This window comes from Dendrobium catenatum, unplaced genomic scaffold (assembly GCF_001605985.2).
Source record: "Dendrobium catenatum unplaced genomic scaffold, ASM160598v2 fragScaff_scaffold_725, whole genome shotgun sequence".
NCBI lineage: Eukaryota > Viridiplantae > Streptophyta > Magnoliopsida > Asparagales > Orchidaceae > Dendrobium > Dendrobium catenatum.
Window position 1 is genome coordinate 253,696 of NW_021319187.1, and position 27,285 is coordinate 280,980.

Genomic DNA, 27,285 nt, shown 5'->3' on the forward strand with positions numbered 1-27,285 from the left:
AAACTAAACTTATTGTAGTATATAAATGTATCATGCACCAAATTGCCCTTAAAGAATTTTCTCAAGCACAACTATCCCATACAAGTAAATCATGGTTATGTCAGTAAGTACGTACCCTTCTTATATTTTCATATACTTATAGAAAATCTCAATTATATAAGCAACTTATTGTGGCCAAGTAAGCCTTCCCTGTTACATAAATAACTTCAAAACATTTTGCAGTAAGTTGATCGCATAGCTTAGAAGTCGAGCCGCATATGTCCACAGATGTGTATAGTAAACAAGGATTGGAAGCAAGAGAGGTTCAAGAAATATTTTATAGGCCTTCATCATGAACTGGAACAGGACATGAGGCTTCTCTAGAAACCCTGTAGTCAAAATCAAGTAGTTCATTAGCTATTTTTAAATTGTTTATTAACAAGTAAACAAGAAGATGGGAAAAATAGGAGAAAGAATATGTTGAACTAAGGCTTCATTTAGGATGACTTTTTTATTGCTTTTTAAAAGTTTTTGTACTATAATTCTGTTTTAGAAAACAGTAAGAAAGTCGTCCCAAACGGAGCCTAAATCTAATTCTAGATATCAGATATTTTCATCAAATTTCAAAATTTTTCCTGTTTTTTACATATGAAAAATAAAGGGAATTAGTTTTAGTTCGATTAAAAATTTGTCTTAGAAAATGAAATAGTCGTGCTGCTCTTAACATTATAGCTTAAATTTTGCTTAAGATAAGTTTTTTTTCCAGGTACTTACACACAGCCAACTTCGGAAACTTGTCAAAAAATAACGTTACAAATCTGAGCAGATCCTGAAGTTAACATGATAGAAAAGTGGTTCATCAGAAAATTTGAATTGTTGATGATATTCTGCAGTACTTTTTAAATGAAAAATGATGAATTTGTATAGCAAGTTTGGCTAACTTACCAGCACTATTGCTCCTGGTTTCACTGGTGATTCAACAAACACACAAGCTTTCCTGCAGTTTATCTTTGGTCATGGTATCCGATACAGTAAAAGTTAATCGCTACTTTGATAACTTAGTTAGTTGTACAACTAAAAGATGTAATTTTCTCTAAGCTAGTAGTTGTTTAGACATGTTTCAAGTGTGTACAACAACAATAACAACAATATCAAGCCTTTATCCCACTACATGGGTCGTCTACATGAATCTTTTTTCTCCATTGTGTCCTATTAAAAGTCAAATTCTCATTTAAATCTAATAAAGAAAGGTCATTCCTAATATTTTCTATCCAAGCCTTTTTAGGTCTGCCTCTACTTTTCTTAACATAAGTCAAATCTAATACTTCTACTCTCCTAATCAGGTCATCGGAAGGCCGCCGTTTTATGTGACCAAACCATCTAAGGCGACTTTCTCTACTCTTATCTTCTACGGGAGCTACTCCAACCTTTTCACGTATATGCTCATTTCTTATCATGTAAGGAAATTACTCTCTTAACAAATTAAGACTTTGTTTGGAACAACTTCTTTATTGCTTCTTAAAACAGCTTTTTAGTTAAAATTTTTTAATTATTGTACTAGAAAGTTGTTTTAAAAAGCAGTCAGAAAATCGTCCCAAATAAAACCTAAATATTACAATTCATAGTTTTATCTATTTTTTTTTTTTTCTATTACTTTCAATTATGTTGCCATACGATTACATCCTTCATGCTTACATGACACAGCCATGAAAAATATCAAAGACAAACATTATCAAACTTCATATCAGTTTATCTAGAATTAAATTAACATATTATGGCTTCGTTTTGGACAGCTTTCTTATTGTTTTATGAAGTAATTTTTTAGTAGAAAAATTTTTTGAATTAAATTTTTGTATACTAAAAAATTGTTTCTTAAAACAGTAAGAAAACTGACTCAAACATCTTTTAAGCATGTTGAGTTTAACATATTATAGATAGTTCAGGATGAATGATACTTGATGAGAAGGCTACTGGAGTTTTCTGAGCAGTAGAAGAAGCTGCAGCCTTTAGTGAAAGGTATAATACGCTCATTCCATTCTGCAATAAAAGCATACATTTTTCATGATTTTATTCATGTTTAGCACCATATAGATTTGATGTTGAAAACAACAATAATTACCAAGATGCCATCTCGCACCAGCATTTTGTTTGCCTTCTTCATACACATCATCAATTCTGAATCGAACATTTTGGCCCATAGCTGTTGCTAGTTCTTCAAGGAAATGGTACACAGCTTGCTGCAGGTTGAATAAAAACAGTTCTCTGTGGATTAGAAACTCAGAACCAAATCTTCTTCTCTTTAGTCCAAACAGGCCAAGGAGGAAAAAATAAAAAGTTTTCTGGATTTTTTCTTAAAATTTAATTCTGTATGTGAGACTTTGATCTACAAGATGAGTTTTTATGTTTGTAAAATAAATTTTTGGTAAAAGTCTATCATGTGAACTCGAATTGTGATTAGTTTAGTAGTTGATAGTGGATTAATTAGTGAGAGTAATTAGTATAATATCTTGTGGGTCTATAAATACCCCCACTTGGGGAGTACTGGGCTTGGAAAATGTAAGAATAAGTTCTCCTCTTCTTGTATCTAATCTCTTTAATCCTTAATTTGGGAGTGTTAAACAACTCGAATTATTGAACAACTAGGATTGAGGATCCTATCAATCCACTTCAACTCCATGTTTACATGATTTTAATGATTTTGAATATGGATATTAAAATACTTGTGAACATGATAAATGAATGAGAATCTCTTCATGTTTCTTCACACGATTATTTCTGGTTTATAATTTGTTTTCCTATAGATGATTATTATAACGATACTACTTATAGATATGCTATACCATTATTTTTTTTAATATTACTTGATACATCAAAATTTTCCAGATCGGTCACGAATCTCGAGGAAAAATCAAATTGGAAACTTCCTAAATTAAAATTGGGACCATCCGAACTCCGATTTCATCAAACTTATAGTCAAACTAACCGTCTCAGAATTACGAACCCAACAACATCAAAATCGACTCAATCCGAGTCCCAATGGGTCCAATCAAGGAACTGAAGCGATATTGAAAGGTTCAAACAGCAATTTGGATTACCAAACGGTTTTCAAACATGACATACTTATAAACGAATCGAATGGCTCGACGAGACGAATCCAACAAGCCCAAGATCATGGAATTCCGACATCATTAAGACCTTCAAATGGCTAACAAACGATCCACGATCAAGGAATTCAACATCGGTCGCCCATCCAAACCACTCCCCATTTACCCTTGATATTCCTTCCATTTACGGGTCATGCCACTCTAGGAAATCTATAAATAGACTTCCTCTTAAAAAGGGACCCCCTAAGCCTAAGGAAACAAAAGAGAGATCGGATATCTCTCTTGCCTCCTTGCTCCTTGACCACCACCCGAAGTTCCGCCGGACCACCGCCCGAAGTGACTCCCGGAGTTCCGCCAGACCACCACCTGACACCCCAGAGCTCTGTCGAACCACCGCCTAACGCTAGAGTTCCGCCTGACAACCACATGATGCCCGAAGTTCCGCCTAACAACCACATGATGCCCAAAGCTCTGTCAGACCACCCGCGTGATACTGGAGTTCCGCCGGACCACCAACTGAAGCCCGGAGCTCTGTCAGACCACCGCTTGACTCCCGGAGTTTCTCCAGACCACCACTTGAAGCCCGGAGTTCTGCCGGACTTCCACCTGAAGCCCGGAGTTATACCGGACCACCACCCAATCCCCAGAGCTCCGCTGGTCTACCACATGACCCCAAAGTTCCACAGAACCACCACTCGAAGCCCAGAGTTCCGCTGGACCACCACCTAATGCCTACATCACCTGATGTCGGAGTTTCGCCGGACCACCACCTGACGCCCAGAATTGTGTCGGACTCCGCCTGACGCCAGAGTTCTGTCGGCCACTGTCTGACGCCGGAGCTCTGTCGGACCACCACCCGATGCCAAATTTCTATCAAACCACAACTGAACTACCAACTAACACCTGAATTTCCATGTAACGCCAGACTTCCGCCAAACCACTAAGTGATGCCAGACTTTCATCCCCGTTTTTCACTAGATTTCAACCATACGGTTAACATTTGTAATCTGATCGCCCTTAGGGACCAGTTAGTCCACTGTAATCTACCCAAACATTAGTGGAATCATTTCAGACTAGGCAAGACCCAGTAATTTTTCTCCTTTCCAGGATTTTCCACGTAAAAAATCTTGTATTCTCTATGTGTGAGTTGAATATCCGTGCAACGCTAAGACATAGGATTATAACTCTATCACCGCGTATATTCAAACCCACAACAATACTTATGTTATGGAATGAAAGATTGCATAGCTTATCTGTGAATGGAAAGGCATGCTTACATGATGATTAATGGATATAAAGAATGACTATAGGATGTCATTATAAGATTTAGATTTTTCTTGCCACTTCACTTTTAAATTGCTTAAGTCATGATTGCCGGTTGGTGCATTTTTTTCTTCCAAGGCTTCGTTTGTGATAATTTTTTTACTGCTTTCTAAAACAGTTTTCTAGCAAAAAAAAAATTAATTCAAAAAAATTTTGTATTAAAAAACAGTAAGAAGATTATCTTAAACGAAGCTTAAATCATACCCTCCTAAAGCGGCTAGAATAGATGAAATATTTATTTGAAAAATCTATTAAGAACTTCCGTTCCATTTGTTATTTTGTTACTCTATTTGAAAGAAATGAGTAGTTTTTTGAGAAATTCTCCTCTTCTGGCACTATCTTAGTTAATTTGAAATTTCTCCAAACTTCTAGAATAATAATGAAGTTGTGATGGGGCCCTTGAATGAGTTGGATTTCTTGTTATTTGGATTTTGTGCACTAATTTGATTGTTTACTAATTTACCCTTTTTATGTAGATATTTTTCCATTATGGTATGCGAGATTGGAAAGGATTTGTGTTGTTTCTATTTTTTGGGCCATTTATGCTGTGACAAAGATGGAATGAATCATAGAATCAAAGGCGGATTTAAGGGGCGCCTAGGGAGCAATGTGCCCCCCCCCCCCCCCCCCCCCCCCCCCCCCCCCCCCCCCTCTTTTTTTTTTTTTTTTTCCCTCTCTCTCGAAATTTTATTGGGTCAGGTAACCTGATGTAGAGATACTTCAGGTAACCAATAAAAAAATATCACATGCACTTTAAACAAAAAGCACTCAGCTTTAAACAAAAAGTAAATGCATGTGGCATTTTTTTATTGGTTACCTGATGTATCTCTACATCAGGTTACCTGACCCAATAAAAATTCCTCTCTCTCTATTTATTGTCATTTTTTTACCAGCAACCATTTCTTATAATTGTGGATTCCATTCTCCACAAACCTGTTATGGCAAGATTTCAATGGACATCAGTTTTGGGTATTGGATTTTTGATAATCTGACGATGATGAGCAAGGCTGAATCTTTCCATTCTAGCTATGGATGGCCTGTATGGCAACCTGGCTGTGGGTTTGAATGGATTCTTTTGATGTATGCGGCTGGAGATTCTGTGATGGCCATCCAATCTAGGGGTGTCAATCCGGGTCAACGGGTTGGGTTCTGGTAGAACCCGAAACTGACCCGGCACTATTCAGGTTAACCCAAACCCGGCCTGTTTTTAAAAACTGGTCAGGTTCCCGGACCTGAACCCAACCCGATTCGGGTCCGGGTCAACCTGATCCGATACAAATGACCCGAGGTTGACCCAAAATTGCTAGTTTTTGGGTCAAAATCGGGTCAATCTTCACTTTTCGGGTCAAAATAGGTCAATCTCGGGTTTTCGGATCAAATATGAGTTTTCGTGTCCATTTCGTGTCAATTTCGGGTTGCTGGGTCAACCCGAACTCGGCCCGGTTTTTTAAATGGGTTGATTTGTTGAACTCGAACCCGACTCGTTTCGGGTCCGGGTTCACCCTAACCCGAATTTTTCGGGTCAGATTTCGGGTCGTGTCAAAAATTGGCACTCCTAAGCCAATCCTTTATACATGCTCTGCTGCTCTGTTCTTGTTTGCCTTCGGTTTTTTGGCAACCTGAGCCTTCTCAGCTGCTATGATGGCTATTTTCTGATAGATTTTGATGACTGAGTTCTGGTATTTTTTCTCTGAGTCTTTTTGGTTATTTTATTCCCTTCTCGTTGCTTTTCTTGACGATTGGTGGATTTAATTTTGTTTTTCCTTTCTCTTGCCTTATAGGTTTACATGTAATTGAATTTTTTCTTTAATACATGGGTTTTTGCCCTAGGTTTACCCAAAAAAAAAATTTGTTATTTTGTACTTGCTACTAGTTATAGTCTTACAACTCTCTTTTCTCACTCTCTCTCTCTCTCTTTTCCATGAGGGTGAGATGATTTTAAATTTTTTTTTTTTTTACCACTCTCTTATGAGGTTACCTTTTTTTGTTGATTTTTATTAGAACATCTTAAATCTTTTTTTTTTTTCATTTATATTGATCTCTTTATTTATATATTTACCCATTTTAATCCTTTATCTTCACATTAATACTTTTCTTAAAATTTAAAATTTCATTAATTATTTTAAAATCTCGAAATTCTCTTTTATAAAAAAATTATATAATTAAAACCAATAAATTTCACTAGAGAAAGATTAATAAATTTAAATTTAAATCAAGTAGCTTAAAGTATGCTAATTATAATTTTTTTATATATTTTTATATTTCATCCACGGAGACTTGGGGTGGTTGGTGGGCTAGCACGGTTGGGAAACCCCCATCCTGGGTTCGAATCCCCCTTACTATGGCCTCGCCTCTTCAGTGGGCAAAAGCAAGTGTTGGCCCATTGTCGTTGGATGGCCTCGCTAGGCTCTGCCGAGGGATTAGTTATGCCGCCAAACGCTTCCTTTGGAGTTGCAGAGAATAAATATCCGTGTTCCCAAAAAAAAACACCTCACTCTCTCTCTCTCTCTCTCTCTCAATGTATATATTTTTATGGAATTGAACCACTAAAATGATATAGAAATAAATATAAAAAAGTAAATATTAGAAATATAAATACATAAAAAAATTATGTAGTGCATATGAAAAACTCCTTTTTTATATAAAAATTTGTGTTCTATAGTGAAAGAGCTGAGCTTTATTGAAGAGCTCAAGAGTTGGAACATCTAAAAAGTAATAATAAAATAAAATAGTAAGCTGAAATAATCACAACCAAACCAAAAAATGTTCACACAAAATAAAGATGCCAACCTTCTCCTTGAATGGGCTGGGAAATGCCAAGTCTTCAAAGATGCAGCTGCTGTCCAGGAGCTCATTCAATTTCTTCATATCTTTATTGTTGAGATGTTCATAGAAATGTTTAACCAAATTTATAAGGGGCGAAGGCGAGGAAGGAAATATCTCAACCATGTTATCTGATGTTCTAAGGCACCTTAATGCCAAATCTATCTGCATTTTCTTCAAATTTAAAGCCATGGAGTCGCATCTTTGCCTCGGAAATTTTGTGGCAGAAATGCAGGAACGGAAATGAACTGATGAAAAAGTAGAAAAAAGGGGTTTTACTGAAGATTTGAGAGTTGGGGATGCAAGGTGCAGAATGGCAGCCATGATGAAGAACAATATGGGAGATTTCTACTCTTTTAAGGCGAGTAAAAGGAAGGGGGTTTGGAATAAAGACAGAGAATAAAGAGCCAACGCAGAGCATTGCTTCTTGAAATAGTCCAGGAATATGACTTGACTTGTTTTGGTGCTCTTCTGTTACTCTTTGAAGATTGATTTGAAAGGAGTTGCTGCTTTTGATAGGAGCAAAGATCTTCTATGAGCATAGCTGGAAGAGAGATGGTTTCTGATTCTGTAGAGACTTTGAACTGCTGGAACCATTTTTTACCATATGTCATGTTTTACAGCTCTTGTCTTTTACTTTCGATCCATCAAGCAAACAAAGAAAGTTACGATAGTTCAGCTTCGCCTAGCGCCCGAGGAAACTAAGATGAACAAGTCCAACATTTACTGAATCAGATGTTCCAGCAAGTAATTAGGGGACAATAGTTTCTTCTGCCGTTTTTTTTTTTTTTTTCTGGCAATTGTAGTGCAAGATTCCGTGAAAGGCTCGACATATAAATTCAAACTCTTCTAAGAGAATAATTATTTTATGAGGACCTCCAATGTTGTCTGTGGACTAATCAGAATACGTCACATCACTGTTTGCTTGGTATCATGGCTCAGTACTGCTTGGTACCACGACTTGGTATTGTTGACGTGACATATTTTAGTTTGTCTTCAAATAAAATTCTACATCCGGTCTCCGCACAGAATAATTTCTCCTTCTAAGAGATCATTTTGCCAAGAAAACATTCAATGAGATGGTGCAATAATTATCATGATTAGCCTTATGCCAACTATTTGGAATCAGGCGTTATGAATCCTTATTTTTTATTTATTCTTATTGAGTGCTGATAAAAGTGTTAAATTTATTTTTCATAATAATTTTGAACAGCTTACATCCAAGTAATTTAAGGTTTGTCACTTTTTTTTACTAATCCTTTGATAATAATTTAATCAACTCAATTAATTTGTATATTTTCTAAATTTCATAGTACATTTTAAATAAAATCACTAAAATTTATTTTCAATAATATTATTTTTAATAATATCATTAAATATTTCTTTTAATATAATCATTTCTTAATTTATTTTTCATAATTATCCCTCATCCATATTAAGATTGTGATTTTTGTTACACTAACTTCATATCGCTGACTTTTTTACAACCCAGTAATCAAATTCATATAATATCACAGACCTAATTATAATTTTATAAATTTAATTTTAAACCTCCCTGATTCTCTAATTACAAAAAGACTCCCAATGCACTTTTTCATTTTAACCATCTAGCATCAATGATAGAAATTATATTATCCTTTATATCTCTAATCTTATGTGTAATAAAACTTAAAATCTATCACATAAAAATAAATAAATAAATAAAAATAAAAGAACAAAACAAAAAAAAAAAAAAACCCTTAAAATCTATCACATGAGTATTATATTCTAATAAAATAGAATGATAATTTTTAACATCATATGCATTGCAATTATATATTATGTAAAATTTACTCGATTTTTACTATATTTTTAATTCTATCTTCTAAATATTTCCTCCACTACAAAAATACCAAATTGAAATTGTAAAACAAGAAATATGATAAGGCTAATGTACTTCAGCCTGGCAATCTCAGGGAAAATGACTGAATGAAACTAAGGGATAAGGCTACGAAATCCTCCCAAAACATGCCCTGAAGACTATGAAATCCTCAAAACTTGCACTTCAGGTAAACTTGTCAAAGCATTCCTTATTGTGTTGTCAGCAACAAAATAATCAAAACATCTGAAATAAAAGCAAAGAATACAGCAGAGCATACTTTCATAGTAGTCTATTTCATAATCTTCTTCATTGAACACAAGATTCAAAAAAAAGATGAGCGGACACCAAACAGTTCGGAGACCAACCAGAACGACCACATCACCCGATACCGAGAAAAAAAATGATGTGGCGAGTTCTAGTTGGTTTCCGGATACCGATTTGGATCCGCATAGAACAATTTATCCTACTTAATATAAACACTGGCTCCCTCAACCCAGAAAATATTGGCATTGATGAGAATCCAAATATATATATCATAAATGCTATTCATTGGTTGAACTTTGAACATTAAGTAATATAAAACCAAAGCTTAAAACATTATTAAAGTGAAATTACGTGGCACAGACCAAAAGCAGAACTTATCATAACAGAGGAAAGCCACTTTCCAAAACACTTTTAAAATTATCTTACACACAAACACAGAAAGCTCCTTCAAACAAACCAAACATTCGAAGACATACATTAAGTTTTAACATTCAGGGAAAGAAATATATAATCATAAAAGAAATGTCGCATTTACCTCTGTTCTATACAAGACCCTCTGTATGCTTAAAAATACTTGAAAAGTCTAAAATTGCTATCAAAATCATGGCCTGGAACCATCCTGTTAATAACATTTGTTGCTGTATTTTGACCAGGGAAAAGGTTTTGTGAGTTGTCTGTGATACACAATGATGAAACTGCGTGTGCTGCAATTAGGCCTGCTGAATCCTCTACGCCAAGCTCCAGCTCTTCATAATAAGGTGCATGGAGATCTCTGCCATGCAATCCGGATGAAAATGGCATTCCATTGGCCAAATCATTCCATTTATTTCTGGACGCAAATGCGTAAGAAATCCTTCCTGTTTCTCCTATGGAATATTTTGCAGAGCTGTGGTGATCCATCAAGTGGCCAAGATTGCTAGAATTCTCAAAAGAATTAAATCTTTTAATGTTATTACGCATAATTAGGGATGATTCATCTGCATCTTCTCCTATAAGAACATGTAGAGCTACAGCCTCAGCTGTTGCAGCACCTTCCTCATCCAAACGTTGTTGTTCTTCCATTTTCTTCAATTTTTTCTTCTCCAACTCAGAACGAATGGCTGCAGAAGTAGCAAGAGCTTTTTCTAAACGTCTCTTTTTCTTTTCAGCTTGCTTCAAGCGGTCAACTTCATCTTTAACTTGTTTCTTTTTCTCCTTCCTTAATCCTATTGGAGCTTGTTTCCTTCCCAGTTTATCCATGACTAATGATTTAGCCAGCAATTGGTTTCAACTTATTGCCTTTAAAAGGATCGACTTATAAGAGAAAAAATCCTATGGCACCTCACAAAAAGTAAAACCTATATTTGATGAGATCTAAATTTTTCTCAAGATCTGGACTATTTTAACTGAACCTCAGTTCCTACACCCATTCAGGCCTGAACGAGTACATAATCTTGCGAATGGTGCAGTCCCAAACCGACACAACAGGAGAAAGCATAAGAGAGAAATAAAAGACCTTGATTGATGCATCTCTAATGGCTTGGTTTCCAACTTTATCACAAGATCGCACGCGATAGCCCATATTAGTCAATCCTTGCCAGAAAGTTCTGAATCTTCCAACAGCAGCAAAACTTAAGATGTGCGACCCAACAGCTCATAAGGCCAATTTACTACAATAATGATAATAATAACAAAAAAAAAAATTAGTTAGGTTCAAAAATCTGGGAGTGTACTTATTCCATATAAAGACTTGCAGAAGATGATAGAAACAGAAAAAATTCAGTAAAATTGGGGGACAAGATTTTGCACAATTTATATAATCAGTAATCTAAAAATAAAACCAATGGAACAACATGGAAGCAATGACAACTTCCTCTACGTGATCAAATTTCGTGTTGTTATGTCAAGGAGCCACATTTAGATTTTGATATATAACATCAAGTCAGTTTGGTTTTTTAGAGGATTTGCAGGCTACAAATTTGATGTCAATTTATTTTTTTCAGCAGATTTGAAGGCTACAAAAATAAAGGTTGCCATTATTATTCTTTATCATAATTAGATTTATCTCAATTATTTAAATTGATAGTCATAATAAGCTTTATCCCAATTATTTGAGATCAGCTTTATGAACCCTCCCAGCCAACAACAACAAGCCTTTATCCCACTATGTGGGGTCGGCTACATGAATCATTTTTCTCCATTGTATCTTGGTAAGAGTTAAATCTCATTTAAATCTAATAAGGAAAGGTCATTTCTAATATTTTCTAACCAAGTCTTTTTAGGTTTATCTCTAACTTTCTTAACATAAATCAAATATAATACAGCTACTTTCCTAACCGGGTCATCGGAAAGCCGCCGTTTTATGTGACCAAATCATATGTCACTAATCTTATCTTCCACTGGAGCTACTCCAACCCTTTCACGTATATGCTCATTTTGCATCTTGTCTCTAAGAGTAAAGACACTCATCCACCTGAGCATCCTCATCTTTGCAACACTAACTTAATATTATGCTTCTCTTTTAATGACCAACATTCTGCACCATAAAACATTGCAGGTCTGACCACCATCTTATAGAATTTTTCCTTAAGTTTGAGAGGGCCTTTTCAATCACACAACAAACCCGATGCAATCCTCCACTTCAACCATCTAGCTTGAATTATATTGATAATATCCCCATCTATTTCACCATCATTCTGAACAATAGACACAATATATTGAAAACGCGTACTATTATTCATTACTTGATCACCCAACGTCACAATCCCTCCACTAGATCTACTATTACTAAAATTACACTCCATATATTCAGTTTTAGATCTACTCAAACGAAAGCCTTTAGACTCTAAGGTTGACCTTCATAATTCAAATTTACCTTTAACTCACTCTCTAGTCTTATCAACAAGAAGAATATCATCAGCAAAAAGCATACACCAAGGTACAACCTCTTGCAAATGTCTAGTGAGAATATCCATGACTAAAGCAAAAAGATATGGGCATAACTAGATTTATCTCAATTATTTAGATTGATCATCATAATAAGCTTTATCCCAATTATTTGAGATCAGCTTTATGAATCCTCCCAGCCACATTTCCAAAAATTGCAAGGGAAATAAAATAAGAAAAATAAAGTTCAACAGGATTATAGGTTGACATAACTAGTTAAGATTTAAAATAAAAATGAATTCAAACACAAATAAATTAATATTTAAATCTGTATTTGCCAAAAATTTCACGTGATAGTTAAATAAAATAAATGAAGGTTTTGAAATTTGAATTGTTTGGAATATAATACAGTAATTAACAATTTGATAAAGTAGCTAAATATACTGATTTTAAATTTAATGTCATGTGTAAGCCATTAAATATTTTTTCACTCACCATGATATAGCTATAAAATGTACAAAAAGTTATATTCATAAGTCAGTGCACTCAATTTTTATATGCTAAAGGCTTGAAAGTTTATTTTGATAATTCTTTGAAGCTAATTTAAATTAAAATATGCATTTCTTCACATTAACTAAAAATCTTAGCATGTGTTTGCCTGTTGAAAGGACATATGGTTTCTGATTTTAGCTTTCCCTATTCTAATAAATATCACTTCATAATAAGAATTGTAGCAAAGACGCCAAATCTCCAACTCTTGGGGCATTGAACTCTCTTTCAAAATATATAATTGTTTCCTGCTGAGTATCGGCTATTTTTATACTAATTTTGCAAATCTAGTTGAAAACTTATATCCATGTTACGTTACATGCATTCCTTAAAAATCTTCCAACACAAACTTTATAAGTTTGTCAAATAGCTGCATTTTCTACACTTGTTGTGCATGCCCCCACCACGTAAGTCAATTTTCAAGTACCTAATCTTTAGTACATATCTCTATAACAGCTCCTCTAATATAATATTTCATTTAATTCTCCTTCCTAATTATTTCACGAATCAAAACATTCTCATTTCAGCCATCTGCAACTTAGTTGTCAACAATTTTTTACTGCCAACAATCAAATCCATATAATATCATCATCCTAGTTATTTTATAAAATCTACATTAAAATTTCAATTATATTATACTCCCATCACATACTACTATAGAGGCACTGCTCCAAATTTTATCAATGCAGCCTGAACTCTGTTTGGAACGGCTTTTTTACTGCTTCTTAAAACAGCTTTCTGTTTATTTTTTGTAACAGAAAGCTACTTTAAGAATCAGTAAGAAAGCCGTCCTAAAAGGAGCCTAAATCTTCATTCTTTTGTCTTAATAGATCCAAGATACTTAAACCTATTACACCCAAATATTATTTTATCTCCTTATAAAATTGAATCATAGTTCATAAAATTGAATCATAGTTCTTAAATCATACCAACTAAAATTGTATATTAAAATCTAAATTTTTGCTCTACTAATTTTAGGTCATTTAATTTTAAACATTTTCTTCACTATTCTAACTTTTCACTTTTTTAAGTAGATGCCTCAATAATTAGAAATATCATCTAATAGAAAACATAAACAAGGGAATCTCACTTAGAATACACTTTATAAGCATCCACTTAACTAATAAAAAAATTTGGAATAAATTTTGATCGTTAATGCATCACAATTCGGAACTCTTTGGTCACTTACTTCACAGCTACTTTTAATAGTAGTCAATGTATATCTTTAATAAGCTCAACATACCTTTAAACACATTTTTCTACCTTAATGTGCATACCAATTATCTAGGCACTCCAATATCTGTCATCTCAAGATCAATAAAAATCATATGAAGCTTATTTCTTTGCTCTCTACACTTTTCAATTCATTGTCTTCAAAAAAAGAAGCATTATTTAAATAGTAGATTTTCATGAAACCAAATTGATTCTCTCAAATTGATGTATTTATTCAAAGCTTATACTCTATTCATCTATCCCATAATTTCATTGTAAAATACATAAATTTGATTCCTCAATAATTGATATAATCTTGAAAATTTTCTTCATCCTTAAATATTGTTAATAAAATTCTTTTAATCATTTGATATTCTCTTAATATTCAAATTTTTGAAAGGATTTCTCAACCAAATCACTGCAATATACCCCATAACTTCCCAAATTCCCATAAGTCTCTATCATCTTGACTTACGCTTTACTTTTATGCATCTTCATCAAAACAAACACCAAGTCACAATCAATCTATAATATACATATTACATGATTTTGCTCTTCCCAATTTATTTCTTCCTGAAAACACGAATTAAATAATTTCTCATAAATAATAATTTTCTTATTACCTTCATCGTTTGCCTATGCTCTTACAATCTTTGCTCTAGAAATTTGAAGTGTTGAATGGGGATTAGGGGCTAGAATTGTAAGGTCCAAAATGAGTTGGGATGGCATGCAAATTGATCTAACTGATCCAACATAGCTTAACTGTATGGGTTCCTCGGGTCAATAGGAATTATAACCCTACTCAATTAGAGAAAATTTAAGGGTTTAACAAGGATTCGGGTCTAAAAGTGCAAGTTGAAGATTGATATTGGATGGTATGTGAAGTGTGAACTGATCTAACTTATCTAACATAGCATAAGTGGATTGATTCCTTAGGTCAAGAGAAAATCTAGATTCTAGAAGGTTGCCTAATATAATAAAAAAATATAGTGCAACGCAACATTTAAGTTGGTTTAATTGTTGCCGCTCCTTATTTGTGTAGAAGATGTCAGATTTAGATTTCAAATACACATCATATTCATTTTTTGTGGAAAAACTTGATGTTTGAGGCTATGTTGAACTATTAAGGACAACTATTACCATGGGATGTGTAAACCTGTTGGATTAGTTATTTCAACACAATAAATTGACAACTATACCTAATTTTCTCATTCATGGGCTTTATTTAACACTGTAAAAGCAATCAACCACAAGAGGTACAAATAAAGTCTGGTTCAATCTAGATTTAGGCTTCATTTGGAACGATTTTTTTACTGCTTCTTAAAACAGTTTTCTAATACAAAATTTTAATTTCTTACTTTAACAAGCAATGAAAAAAGCCGTCCCAAATGAAGCCTTAACTAGGCCCTTTTGTTCTTGCAGTTCACAAACCCTTCAATCATTATTTTCAATTCTATGAGAATCCTGGGTGAATAATTAATAAATATTACCTCTATAGCATGATAAATTTGATTTTGGTCCATTAGTATGACCAAATGGGCCTAAAGTGATAAAATCGAGATATTTAAAAAAACTAAGTGCCATGTTTATTTAAGCTCGCACTTCCAATTAGCATCTATCATGCAAGGTATGAAGACTAACACCTCAAAAAATATAAATAATCAGTCGTCACAAAAAATTTTACCTTTCCATTTATAGCAATGTTTTTAAATAGGTTCTTGCCCCTTAATCTCATTTAATCATTCTTTTTTTCATATCATTCACCTCCATTATCAGACCCCTCAACTCAAAAATAAGATAAACAAATGAAAACTTAGAAGATTATTAGAATGAAGCAATTATATAAAGGTAACCTTTCAGCTCAAAGTATAATTTATCCAACTTTGTCCTTAATAAAACATGCAAGCTTAATCAAGGACATGTAATACAATATTTAATATTAGGAAATTTGTAAAAGCCTCTCTACATAGACCTTTTCATGAAGGGGGGAAATAATTTTGAAGTTTGATATTAAAAAAATCACCTAGTTCCAATTTCTTGCAAATAAAATGTAAAAAAAGCAAGGTGATTTTTTGAATTCAAATTAGCCCTCTTTCCCTAAATAAACCTTTCATAATTCCCTCCCAAATTTTAATTCAAATAAGTCATCTTTCCGTAAATAAACATTTCTTAATTCCCTCCCAAATCTGAATTCAAATCAGTCACCTTTCCCTAAATAAACCTTTCTTAATTCCCTCCCAAATTTGAATTCAAATTAGCAATCTTTCCCTAAATAAATCTTTGTTAATTCCTTACCAATTTTAGTTTTCTATGGTAAGTAATTAAAGTGGAATTAATCCTCTTTGCTCTTCTTACACGCAGCCCACCCTAGTGGGACCCATAGGCTCAACTGGTCCATCATATACTTATTTGATTTTGGGAGAAGCCCAAGTTTTTATGTTGGGTGGCCTAAAACCAATGTATATTTATCAGGTTCTAATACAATAAATACATATCCACCCAAGCATGATGCAACAAAGATATTTAGCGCTAACTGTCAACCCTATTTAGTTATGATTCAACCTAATTATATTAATCAACAAAAAAAAAGTTCTGATCTCTCACTATCGTTCCGGACGATCCTGGGAGGAAAATCCAAGTCAGAGAGGAACAGTAAGGGAACGAGGTCTCACACTGTCAACCCTATATTTAGTTATGATTCAACCTAATTATATTAATCAACAAAAAAAAAGTTCTGCTCAACCAAAAAAGTTCTACGATAAGTACCATTAGCCACCTAAAACTAAATTTAGTGGACCAGACAACAAGATCTTTGCAAGAGCTCTCCTACGATAGGATCCCATGTGTGGATCTCATGAAGGAACCCAAATCAACTAGCGAGAGAACTCAAATTTGAACACCTAAGATATGTTTGAAGGCATCACTTGTTTTTCTTCAAGCATTATGCTTGATTTTCTTCAAGCATCATACTTGATTCGAGATGGAAACAACAGATTCATGTTGCTCTCACCATTCCTTGTTGATCCACTCCTGCCATTGGAAGAACCAAATGATAAGCATGTTGATGTCATGTAAACACGTCTGAATGCCGAAGAGAGCTTGGCAGCATAAATTCATCCAAAAAGCCATAGCACAGAAAATCCAAAGGAGAGTAGGGAACAATAATATTATAATATATATTACGGTTGGTTTTAGGAGAAGAACTTGACCATATTCTTTGCCCAAATGGGGAAATAAATTAACTTACAAGGATCCTAAATAAAGAAACTACCACTAAATCTCAACATCGAATATCAAATAAAAAACCTAATAATTTTTTTCAAAATAAGAAAGCAAATAATTAAAAACAAAATAAATATAAATTGAACTCTTCTGGGTAGGATTGACAAGGCCCTCTCTCTTGGCCTTTTCGACCAACTATTAGATAGGGGTGTCAATATTTGACACGACCAGAAATCAAACTCGAATCCGACCCAAAAATTCTGGGTTAGGGTCAACCCGGACCCGAAATGAGTCAGGGTTCAACAAATCGACCCGTTTCAAAAACCGGGTCGGGTTGAACCAGAAACCTGAAATTGAACTGTTTTGACCTAAAACCCAAGATTAACCCATTTTTTACCCAAAAATTGGATATTTACACATTTTTTATCCGAAAACTAGCAATTTTTTGTCGGCCCCGGGCCATTCAGGTGGTGTCGAGTTGACCCGGACCCAAAGCGGGTTGGGTTCGGATCCGAAAAATCGACCCGTTTGCAAAAATGGGTCGGGTTCGGGTTGACTCGAATAGTGCCAAGTAAGTTTCGTGTTCGACCCGAACCCAACACGTGACCCAAAATTGACACCCCTACTATTAGGCAATATATTGCAATTCTCCGACGTCATAGCTCCCCACCCCCTATTTATGCTCATTTGCTCCTAAAAATTGGAGATGAGAGAAGAGTATTAATCTTTTAGAATTTCACTTGCATGTTTGAGAGTTTATCAGTTATTGGCAGAAGTCTCCTTAATCCACCTCATGTCGAGATGATCTTCATATCCCTCATACAATTATATAATAGACTGCCCAACTGGATGTTAAGATCTTTCATAAAAGGAAACATCCATTTGTACTACTATTCACCGTCTAACAATGAAGGCTTAAATATTAATTTGTTGAATTGATAATAGAGTTGATTTATATATATGGATGCGGGTCCAATCAAAACACAATAACACTAGTATTATGAATTACTTAGAACCCAAACCAAATTGGTTTGATTTTTCTAACCTCTATTTTAGATGTGACATTTTAAAACAATCCTCCATCTCCTAATGGATCTTTCATAATCCTTTAAAGAATCTTTGCACTCGTCATACTTCTTGATTTGCTATCGACGTCTTCTAATAAAACCACTGAAAAATTCAAATCGAACAAACTTTGAAACAGAAAGCTTAGGTAGGCCTCAAAAGAGAATTTTATCTTTGATATATGTATCATTGAATTGAAGGTCATCTATACTCAAAGGATATTATCATATCAAATTTCTTCCAATGCTGAAAATTATAGCCAAGAAATTTACAAATCATTCTTACATTCATTACTTTTATCTAACCATCAGCAAAAAAGGTAAAATAATGCCTGATTGAAAGGGGTGTGAACTCAGTCCTTATAGGTATAGGCTGACTTCAAATTGATTGTATGAATCCCCTGTTGTAGACAGACTGGCTGAAAGACATGGGCAAGATCGTTCACTCGTTGCGTAACGAGACTACCGAAAGTGAAGTCGGAACTCCGGTTGGAAGGCTGACTGAGCAAATATTAAAGTTGACAGCGTAATGGTGAGTATCCAATCAAAATTCACCTATCCTTGTTCATATCTATCTCTTGTGCTAACAGAAGCCAACTACGGTATCTCATCATACAACGTAAATAAGTATCGACGACGAAAAGGTGCATTGATGCTACGGTCCTACTGAAGTTCTCTATAGGCTAGCGTACTAAAGGGAAAAGTAAGAAATGTTCATATGGTGAAGAGGCCAGTGTTTATTGACGGCAATGGAAACGCGGATATGGAATGAATATCCTTCTAGTCCTTAAGTAGAGGAAAAAGGCATAGCTTCATTGAATCCGTTGGGACTACAATTTCCTCCTTCACTAGTACAGTACTGCTACTCTCTTGGAATTTGATTAATAGGCCCTATCCCTAGTTCAAGGACTAAGCTATTTACATATCTACCTTTCTACCTTTACGAGTGCTAATGCTAATACCAACCTTTTTGAAACTAAGTGTAGGCTCTACAACCTTTAAGAACGTCGTGATTAAGATAGCTTTTGAAAATCAGTCGTACTACCTGCCTTTATCAACTAAGTTGATATAGGACCGCCCTTTCTAAGCCCGCTTCTGCAGAACTCTTGGGACTAAGATTCCGTACCTAATACAGTAAATCAGAGGATTATACTCTGTATGGATGTAGCTTACCCGAGATAGGTAGAGGAAGAGGAGGCAAGAACTTGCTCGGCATGTTCCTCCCTAACCTGAGAGAAATGAGCTGTTCAGGTACAGTAGTTTGGATACTACCTATGATATGCCCCAATGTATTGAGTGATTGATCCTCTGTAGACTAGGCTCATGGGTTCTTGAGAAATATTATGAATCTGGCATACCTTTGGAGTAGGGCCTGGGATCTGGTCTCCTGGGGAATCTATTCCTGATAATGTACTAGCTCTAGAGGAATTAACCTCATTGGACCGACCAAATGTGCCCGGATAATCAAAATTGTGTGGAACCTGCCCTGGGCGTTTCAATTTTGTTTACCAATAAATGTTTTATATCCTCTAGGTTCCACTGGGAAGACCTAGGCACCTACCCACCCTGAGTTTGCTAAAACATAATTTGTTAAATAGGGCCCTGGGGTTTCCTTGGGAAGTTCTAGGGAATGACTGAGTAATTAACTTATTGCCTGTGAATCTGGAATAGTTGTAATTGTGTTCTAGAACTCCTTGTAGAAGTACTGCCCCGTCCTCATGTGCCAACTGGCATTGGGTTTACCTGCTTGAGAACCCATCTTATACTGAAACTTTTTAGCTTCATGTTTATTAGCTCATCTTCAAAAATTACTTTAAAAGCAATTGTTCCAATTAAAAACCATATTGGTCGGCAATCTGAAGTATTTCCATACACGAAGAAAAATCAGGCATGTTGTTTACTCTCTTATGATAGTCTTTTTGCAAGAAATTTAAAACGCCATCTTACTGAAACCATCAACATTGATGAAAAGATAAATAAACCCTCATTTATTCTCCAATAGTCCTCCTAAGAAGTTCATTACTAAGATGGGTTCTCAAGCATGACTAGGTATTGGAAGGGTTTGCAAAAGCCCACCTTTCCATTTAACAGCTTCATAATACTGCAAAAAATGCAACTTTTTATGAATTGTTACGCATCAGAGCCATTTTGGCAAATAAACACAATGATTCAAATTTTGAAGAGTTTTCTCCACACCAAATTGTCATCACACCTATCCAAGCGTGCATCTCTTATATCCATGTCAATCAATCAATATCCTACATTATACATTAGCTTATCCTCCTGGTAGATAAGCACATCCAAAGAGCTATAAGACACTACTCTACCTTGGCCAATAACCTCCAAGGCTTCCTTAAAATTTAGATTTATTGAGTACAAAATACTGTACTCCACTTGGTACAAAGCCAAGACCTCCATAATAATGAAAAGTAATGAAGTGTTGGTGATACATCGAAAACATGTATGCCACCCTTATTATATTTGATCACTGGATTAAACTATTATAGTTAGTAGTTATACATATTATGTGCCGCACTAGCCACAAATTTAATTAAGTCGACATATAATATATTGATTGATGATTTATATGCAAGAACATCAACTAATATACCAAATTGTACATCCAATGTTTTAAAGCCTAATGCATGGCAAACAAAATCCTTGTCATAGGTAGAATAATTTTGTGAGCTCCTTGCAACATCACCTAATGGCAAGCTACTAATCGGGCCTCTCAGACAAGGATGTGAAAATAGCATAACTAAATATATTTATCTCCCAACTCAAATGACCACGGCAAGTTGAGGACTTGTAATGGTAACTCCTTGATTTTTTTTAGCAATTAAAAGGAGTTAGCTTCTTCTCCCACGGGAAAGGGAAGCCAACACCTAAAAAATCCTGCAAATTTACAAACAACATTAAAAAATCATGAATAAACATGCACATATTGGCAAACTCCATTGAAACTTCAAACTTCAAAAGTGCATGTGTCCTATGCATCTTTGGATTGTTATCACCTAGTATGAATTTAACTGAAGTTAACCTCCACCTACAATGAAATCTAGACAAACAAGTTTAAGGCTCCAAACTCATATTTTTTAGATTAAGTATGAGTTTGGCATATTCTAAAAGCCTCATAACATACTCCAATTGTTATAAATGCTCCTCCCAACTTTTGTTATACACCACGATGTTGTCAAAGTAGGCAATAGCAAATTAATCTAGGAAAGGCAATATCAAGTTAATCTAGGAAAGGATGGAGTATAACATGCATTACTAACATAAATGTCACTAACTTTACAATCCAAATAGAATCAACTGTTATTCGCATAAACATTATCATATCTAGATAAATGTCTTCCAAGTATTCTCTTTTCGAACTAAAGCTGGTGGTAGCCAAGTTGAAATCCTGCTTGTAGAAATATATTGACAGTTGTAAATGGTTGATCATCTGACTCCTCGATATTGAGCAATAATTTGTTAGTGAATTTATTTAGCGCCCTATAGTCTATGCACATCCATCTATTGCCATCTTTCATTGGAACTAGCACTATTGGATATCAACATGACAAACGAGTTACCTAGATGGTCTCTTGCTACACCAAATTGGCTATATGCTATCAGATCTCTCCTCCAGTTCAAGTGGAGAATGTCGACACATCATCTAATTTCGTAGAAAAATTGCACCAACCAATGATCATTCATGTTCCACAACCTTTTTTTGTTGCATTCCCTTTACCTCTTGGGAAAAAGATGTACATATCTGCAATAATTGGTTGAGTTGAGTAGAGTCAATGGCAAAAAAAAAGCAATCTTCTTCAACCCCACTATCATTTCATGTAGGAAAAGCATAACAAAACTAAAATCAATAGGGGAATGATTCATTCCAAAAAGGTGTGAAGCATGTCATCCAAATTCTTCTAACTCTTTCAATATCCCTTCTGAATGTAGTAATCTTGTGAGTTACAATTTATGGTCTCTTGACTACTTGTTGATTCTTAATGTTGACTGGTCTCAAAATTTTAAGTGAAATTAGGGTAAACATTCGCTTACTTTTTTTCATGATTTCCCGTACTTCTATAAGCCAAAATCTATGCTCTAATACTAAATTTAACCCCAATCTCAACAATTCCAAGAGATGTTTAATGCATAATACGATATTCTTTAAGCAAAATCCTTACTGCAAATAAGCAAAACAAAACTTTCTTGATCTTGTTATCCCAGTTGATTAATTATTGCTATTAGAAGAAGGTAGAGGCCTGGGAGGTCTCAATGACATTCCAAGAGGCACACCACAGATGACTCAATGGTTGGAAGTCATCTAAGGTTGTTGAATACATAAAACTGAAAGATGAGAAAGGGACGAACATAAATGTTGGGGCTAGTTTGAAAGAAATAACTAGATTACTTAATTGTTTTCCCTAATGGGAGATTAAACATACAAAGGTCATAAATAAGACAGTTAAAAGTAAATCTCAAAATAATAAGGCAAATAACACATCAAAATTAAGGAAATAAATAACAAACATCATAGCAATTCTCAAAAGAAGTAGACAAATCATAACTCCTTAAATCCTAACAATGGGAGATTAGACAAATGATCATAAAAAATTGAAAATCAAATCCTTCTTGAGGATTTATAGCCCCCCTTTCTTGCTTGGCTTTCTAGACAAGTCCATTGGAGCAAACTATGAGAACCTCTCAAATCATTACAAGATCCTATTAGCAATCTCTATATGATATCTTCGAAGGAGGTTTTGACATCAAATAGGCAAAGGGATTGTGAGGAGAAAGGAGAGAAAGAATAGCATTAAAATAATATATAGCATATTAGATAATTTATATTGTCCTTGTTTACAAAGAAATTGAAACTAAGAGACTCTAAATATAAAACTTTTAAAAAAATACATCTTTCACTACAAAAAGGATATTGTACCTTCGAATATCCAATTGGTCGGATTCAATCCAAGTAGGCTCAGTTCAAGCCAAGTCAACCTGATTCAAACCAAGTCGGGCTGGTTCAAGCCACATTGGCCCGATTCAAGTCAATTCGATCTACTCAATCTCGGCTCAAAAGAAACTTACCAGTCTACAAATCAACTCGTTCCAACCAGATGAGTACAACATATCAAGTCGGCCCTAGCGATTACTCAAGTGGGAGACTTTCTTCATATGGAAAATTATTGATTGACTATCAGGCTACTCATCCGCCCATAAACACTTGGCCAGTGATTTCTTATTAGCCTGACAGAGAACTTCCTCAAATCAGATATTTTAATTAGGCTATCCGATATTAGTATTTTTCTCTTACTTTATGTATAGCCATTTATGTAGCTAATTTTATAATGTTCAATCCCCAACCCAAATCTATAAATAGGCAGTCAAGGGGTGAGCTCAGTTTAAGAAATTTCCTACACTAAAGATATTTTACAAAAATTTCAAAGCTTCTAAAACTCGAATTCTTGCTCTCTCAATTTCTATATTATCTTTTCGCTCAGCATAATTTGGTGTGTTTCATGGTCAATTTTAAATACAACATCCTAAAAGACGATATGAACACGAAGCATGCTACAACTAGATGAGTACTTCATGAAGTAGAGTAGCAACACAAAGGGGGAGAAAAATATGTTAATAAGGAAAACAACTAGAAATTCATTAAAATTAGGCAACTTGCTAAATTTGATGAAAGAATTACGAGAATGGTTCAGGGAGCACTAAAATTAAATTTCAAGAATCATTCATGAGGTAGAGTTGCCGGCAGATTCTTCTGATTGTGTGATGAAGAGAAGAAGACTCTTTGGGGGTGGAGCATTAAACTCTACTCCTGTGGCTGATGAGACTCGTCACCCAACAATGAGGAGTTCATCTCGACTCTTCATCAAGAAGAAAACGGGCTGAAAAAGGAAATTGTTACTGATAATGATTCTTAAGGGTGATTGTTAAGGTTTAGCCTCCAACAAAGTTCAAAATTCATCACTTAGATTTATACAAGAGAAAAAAGTGTTCAGCCAACCATGTCGCATATTTCGAGTTGATAGCCTCATTGATCGACATTGATGATGCATTAAAATGTAGATTATTCTTCACCATCTTAAAAAATCGCCTCTAAAGTGGTTCTTGCATCTTCCAATCAACATGATCACTTCATTAACCAAATTCAAGAGAATGTTTATCACTCAATTTGTCATTGCAGGAAAACTTCTTAAGAATTCACAGGACTAGCTGTAAATGAGATAAGAGCCAAGCGAGTCAATGAGGAGCTTCATGACCTAATTCTAGAAAGAGATGAAGGATATGAATGATATAGAGCCGCATGTGACCTAAGCCATTCTAACTGAAGGTTTGCCATAGTGACATTTCAAATGTACATTCAACTTGCAATAGCTAGAGACTTCAACGAGTTGTTGGAATTTGCCAATAGTCATATCAATACAAAGAAGTATAATACTGAGATTAGTGCAGTTGCAACAACAAAAAGGAAGAAGTAGAATTATCTAGAAGAGAAACTTTGCAATTTTCTAAGGACTAGAAAAGTCACCACAACATTCATAGAAATGAACAAAGATTCTTCAATGATCAGATAATAAATGTGAACCATCAGCAACTTAAAATAGGTGATACAGTCGAATGGATCCATCTTCCTCTTATATGAGCCCAAGTGAGGAATCATGAATTTTGTTAAAGGGTTAGACTGGACAATCTCCCCTGAGAAAACATTTTACAGCAGAAACTTTCTCTTCCCAGCCTACCTTTCTTCTCACCGAACAATTAAGGTCAACTCCTAACTGTTTGAAGCATAAGTATCATCAACCATTGAAAGTGGAGGTCAATATGCTAGTTCCCGAGAGTCTTCTTGACAATTTCCTTTTATTATTTGTACTTTTGAATATAATTTTTTGTTTCCTTTGATAAATTAAATGAATGAAAAATAATGATACATAAATACAACTATAAATATTAAATCATTATGATAATGTCAATGATAATAGTAGCACGCCTTATATGACATTTCTAATGAAATAAATAATGTCAACTTAAATGTCAACCAATATGAAAAAAAAAATTAACCATTTTGAAACTCTCCCCGACAAAAATTAAATTGAAGATATTGTTACACCATTTCGCTCTCATTTTTCATTGCAAGAAAAACACAATGGTTTATTTGGTTAGTTGAATGGGAGACATATTATTATAATAATACATTTCTCTTATTTAATTTGATTATGTACTATGTATGAAGAAGTTGCTATGAGAAGTCAATTTAAGGCTTGATGGCTAATATCTAGTTTTGGGGTAATTTTAAACAAGATGAAAAAAAAAACTGCAATCTCTATTGATCATTCCGAATAGTAATTGCATCTTTACAAATAGCTACATTGGACTAAACAGCCAGTAATAGATTGAACAAATATTCAAGATGACAACACTTCAATCTAGATATTGTACCTTAATATTTGCACAAACTTGACGGAGCTTGTAAGTAAACCTATTTTTTTAAGAACCATAAAGCATGCGGAATGAATTCACCAATAAGGTGATATTATGATTTGTCTCTCACAAGTAATCCCAATCCAAACAAATCCATGATTGGTGCATCGTTTTGAATGCTTTTCCTATTTATGTTACCTTTGTAAATATGAAAAACGCAAAATTAAATGATCAATATTCCATTCTGCCATATTTCCGCATTAAACAAGAGATACATGAAGCGGAAAGAGAAAATACTGTCCCTGAATCTATTTCTTTTAACATCAACGCATCGATAGTACTTGCAAAAAATACAACCAGGATTATTTATTAAAACCTAGTCTAATTGCAGAATTCTTCATAGGAGGACAAATCAATTTAAAACCCTAATTTAACCAACGAAGTTCAAACAAAAATATCCAAAACCTCCCCGTACTCAGTGACCAAATCAACAAAAACCCTGAATTCGGTTTGCCGGCCAAAAGACGCTGAACCACCACACCATACACATATGAAAAGCTCGATCGCCTCTCAAAAAATATCAAACCGTCGATAAGACAACTTACTACAAAACGCAATAAAAAATAAACACCAAAGGCGCGCCCCCTTACCTTGGATATTCGCGATCAAAACCTCTACAACCGAACCCTTTTCTCGATCATATCGAACAAGACGATGATGGCGGAAAAAGAAGCCAATATAATTGCATCGGGGATTTTAAGCCGGGAATTTGGATCTGCAAGTAACCTAGCGACACATAGAGGAGAGGGGGAGGAGAGAGAGTGGGGGTGAGTTTATGCGAGGGGGCAGCGTGTAGGACAAAAGACCGACCGCACGCAATGGGCGTGAAGAATAACAGGAGGAGTCGAAACCAATTTAAGGGTATTTATGTAATTTCATATTCACACAGCGAGGTGGTTTTGCTCGCCTCCGCTGTCCCTGCGGTGCCTGTCGGCCGGGTTCAGAGATGGAGATTCGATCCAACGGTTAATGTTGTGCATGGGTGGTTGAGATAAGCGTGCCTGGTCCCCAGCGCTCGATTATTCGTTCCGACTGAATGGGCCGATTATGGTTGTCCCTCGACAAAATCGGTACAAATATGGGCACGTCGGCCCACATACTCAATGCGTGTGTACGATACTCGCTAAAGAACTGATTATAAATTCGATTAATTGTGTTTTTGGCTTATTGCTAAGATGGCTGAGATTAATTAGAAATTTATTGTGGAATTTTTTTTTGTAAAATAGGTTGGATTATTTGTAGACACATATGGCACTGATGTTATCTGAAAAATAAACCAAATTATCTTATTTGTTAAAACATTTTATATGTTGCTTTCTCTAGAAAGAGATATTCTTATTTGTCTCATTACATAATAATAAATTACATGATTGATAATTGCATGAGAGGTCATAGGTAGGGGCAATGGGGCCCAATGAGTGTAGATTTCGAGAGATTATTTTGTACGTATACCAGCCGGAAGAACCGTCTGGTTTACGTTTAGGTACCGAGTGCTGAGTAGTGAGTACCGCTCGGTATTAGCTCGGTACAGCAT

At 34.8% G+C, this 27,285-nt stretch overlaps 1 protein-coding gene across 3 annotated transcripts; it reads right to left on the minus strand.

The window, feature by feature from the left end:
* Positions 1-9,713: 9,713 nt before the first annotated feature.
* On the minus strand, positions 9,714-26,559 carry LOC110097007. Of its 3 annotated transcripts, none has more exons than XM_020823207.2 (2): positions 26,342-26,559; positions 9,714-11,003 (listed from the first exon to the last, which is right to left on the minus strand). In XM_020823207.2, exon 2 carries the CDS (start codon positions 10,591-10,593, stop codon positions 9,919-9,921), a length of 675 nt encoding a protein of 224 aa, XP_020678866.1. In that variant the 5' UTR covers positions 10,594-11,003; positions 26,342-26,559; the 3' UTR covers positions 9,714-9,918. The 3 variants fall into 3 exon arrangements, with proteins under 3 accessions (XP_020678866.1, XP_028552083.1, XP_028552082.1); XM_028696250.1 differs by lacking the exon at positions 26,342-26,559 and adding an exon at positions 21,845-21,980; XM_028696249.1 differs by lacking the exon at positions 26,342-26,559 and adding an exon at positions 16,747-16,942.
* Between the last annotated feature and the right edge of the window lie 726 nt (positions 26,560-27,285).

Excerpts from the sequence above, each read along its gene's own strand:
- LOC110097007 (XM_020823207.2), bottom strand. The coding sequence starts at position 10,593 with ATGGATAAACTGGGAAGGAAACAAGCTCCAATAGGATTAAGGAAGGAG.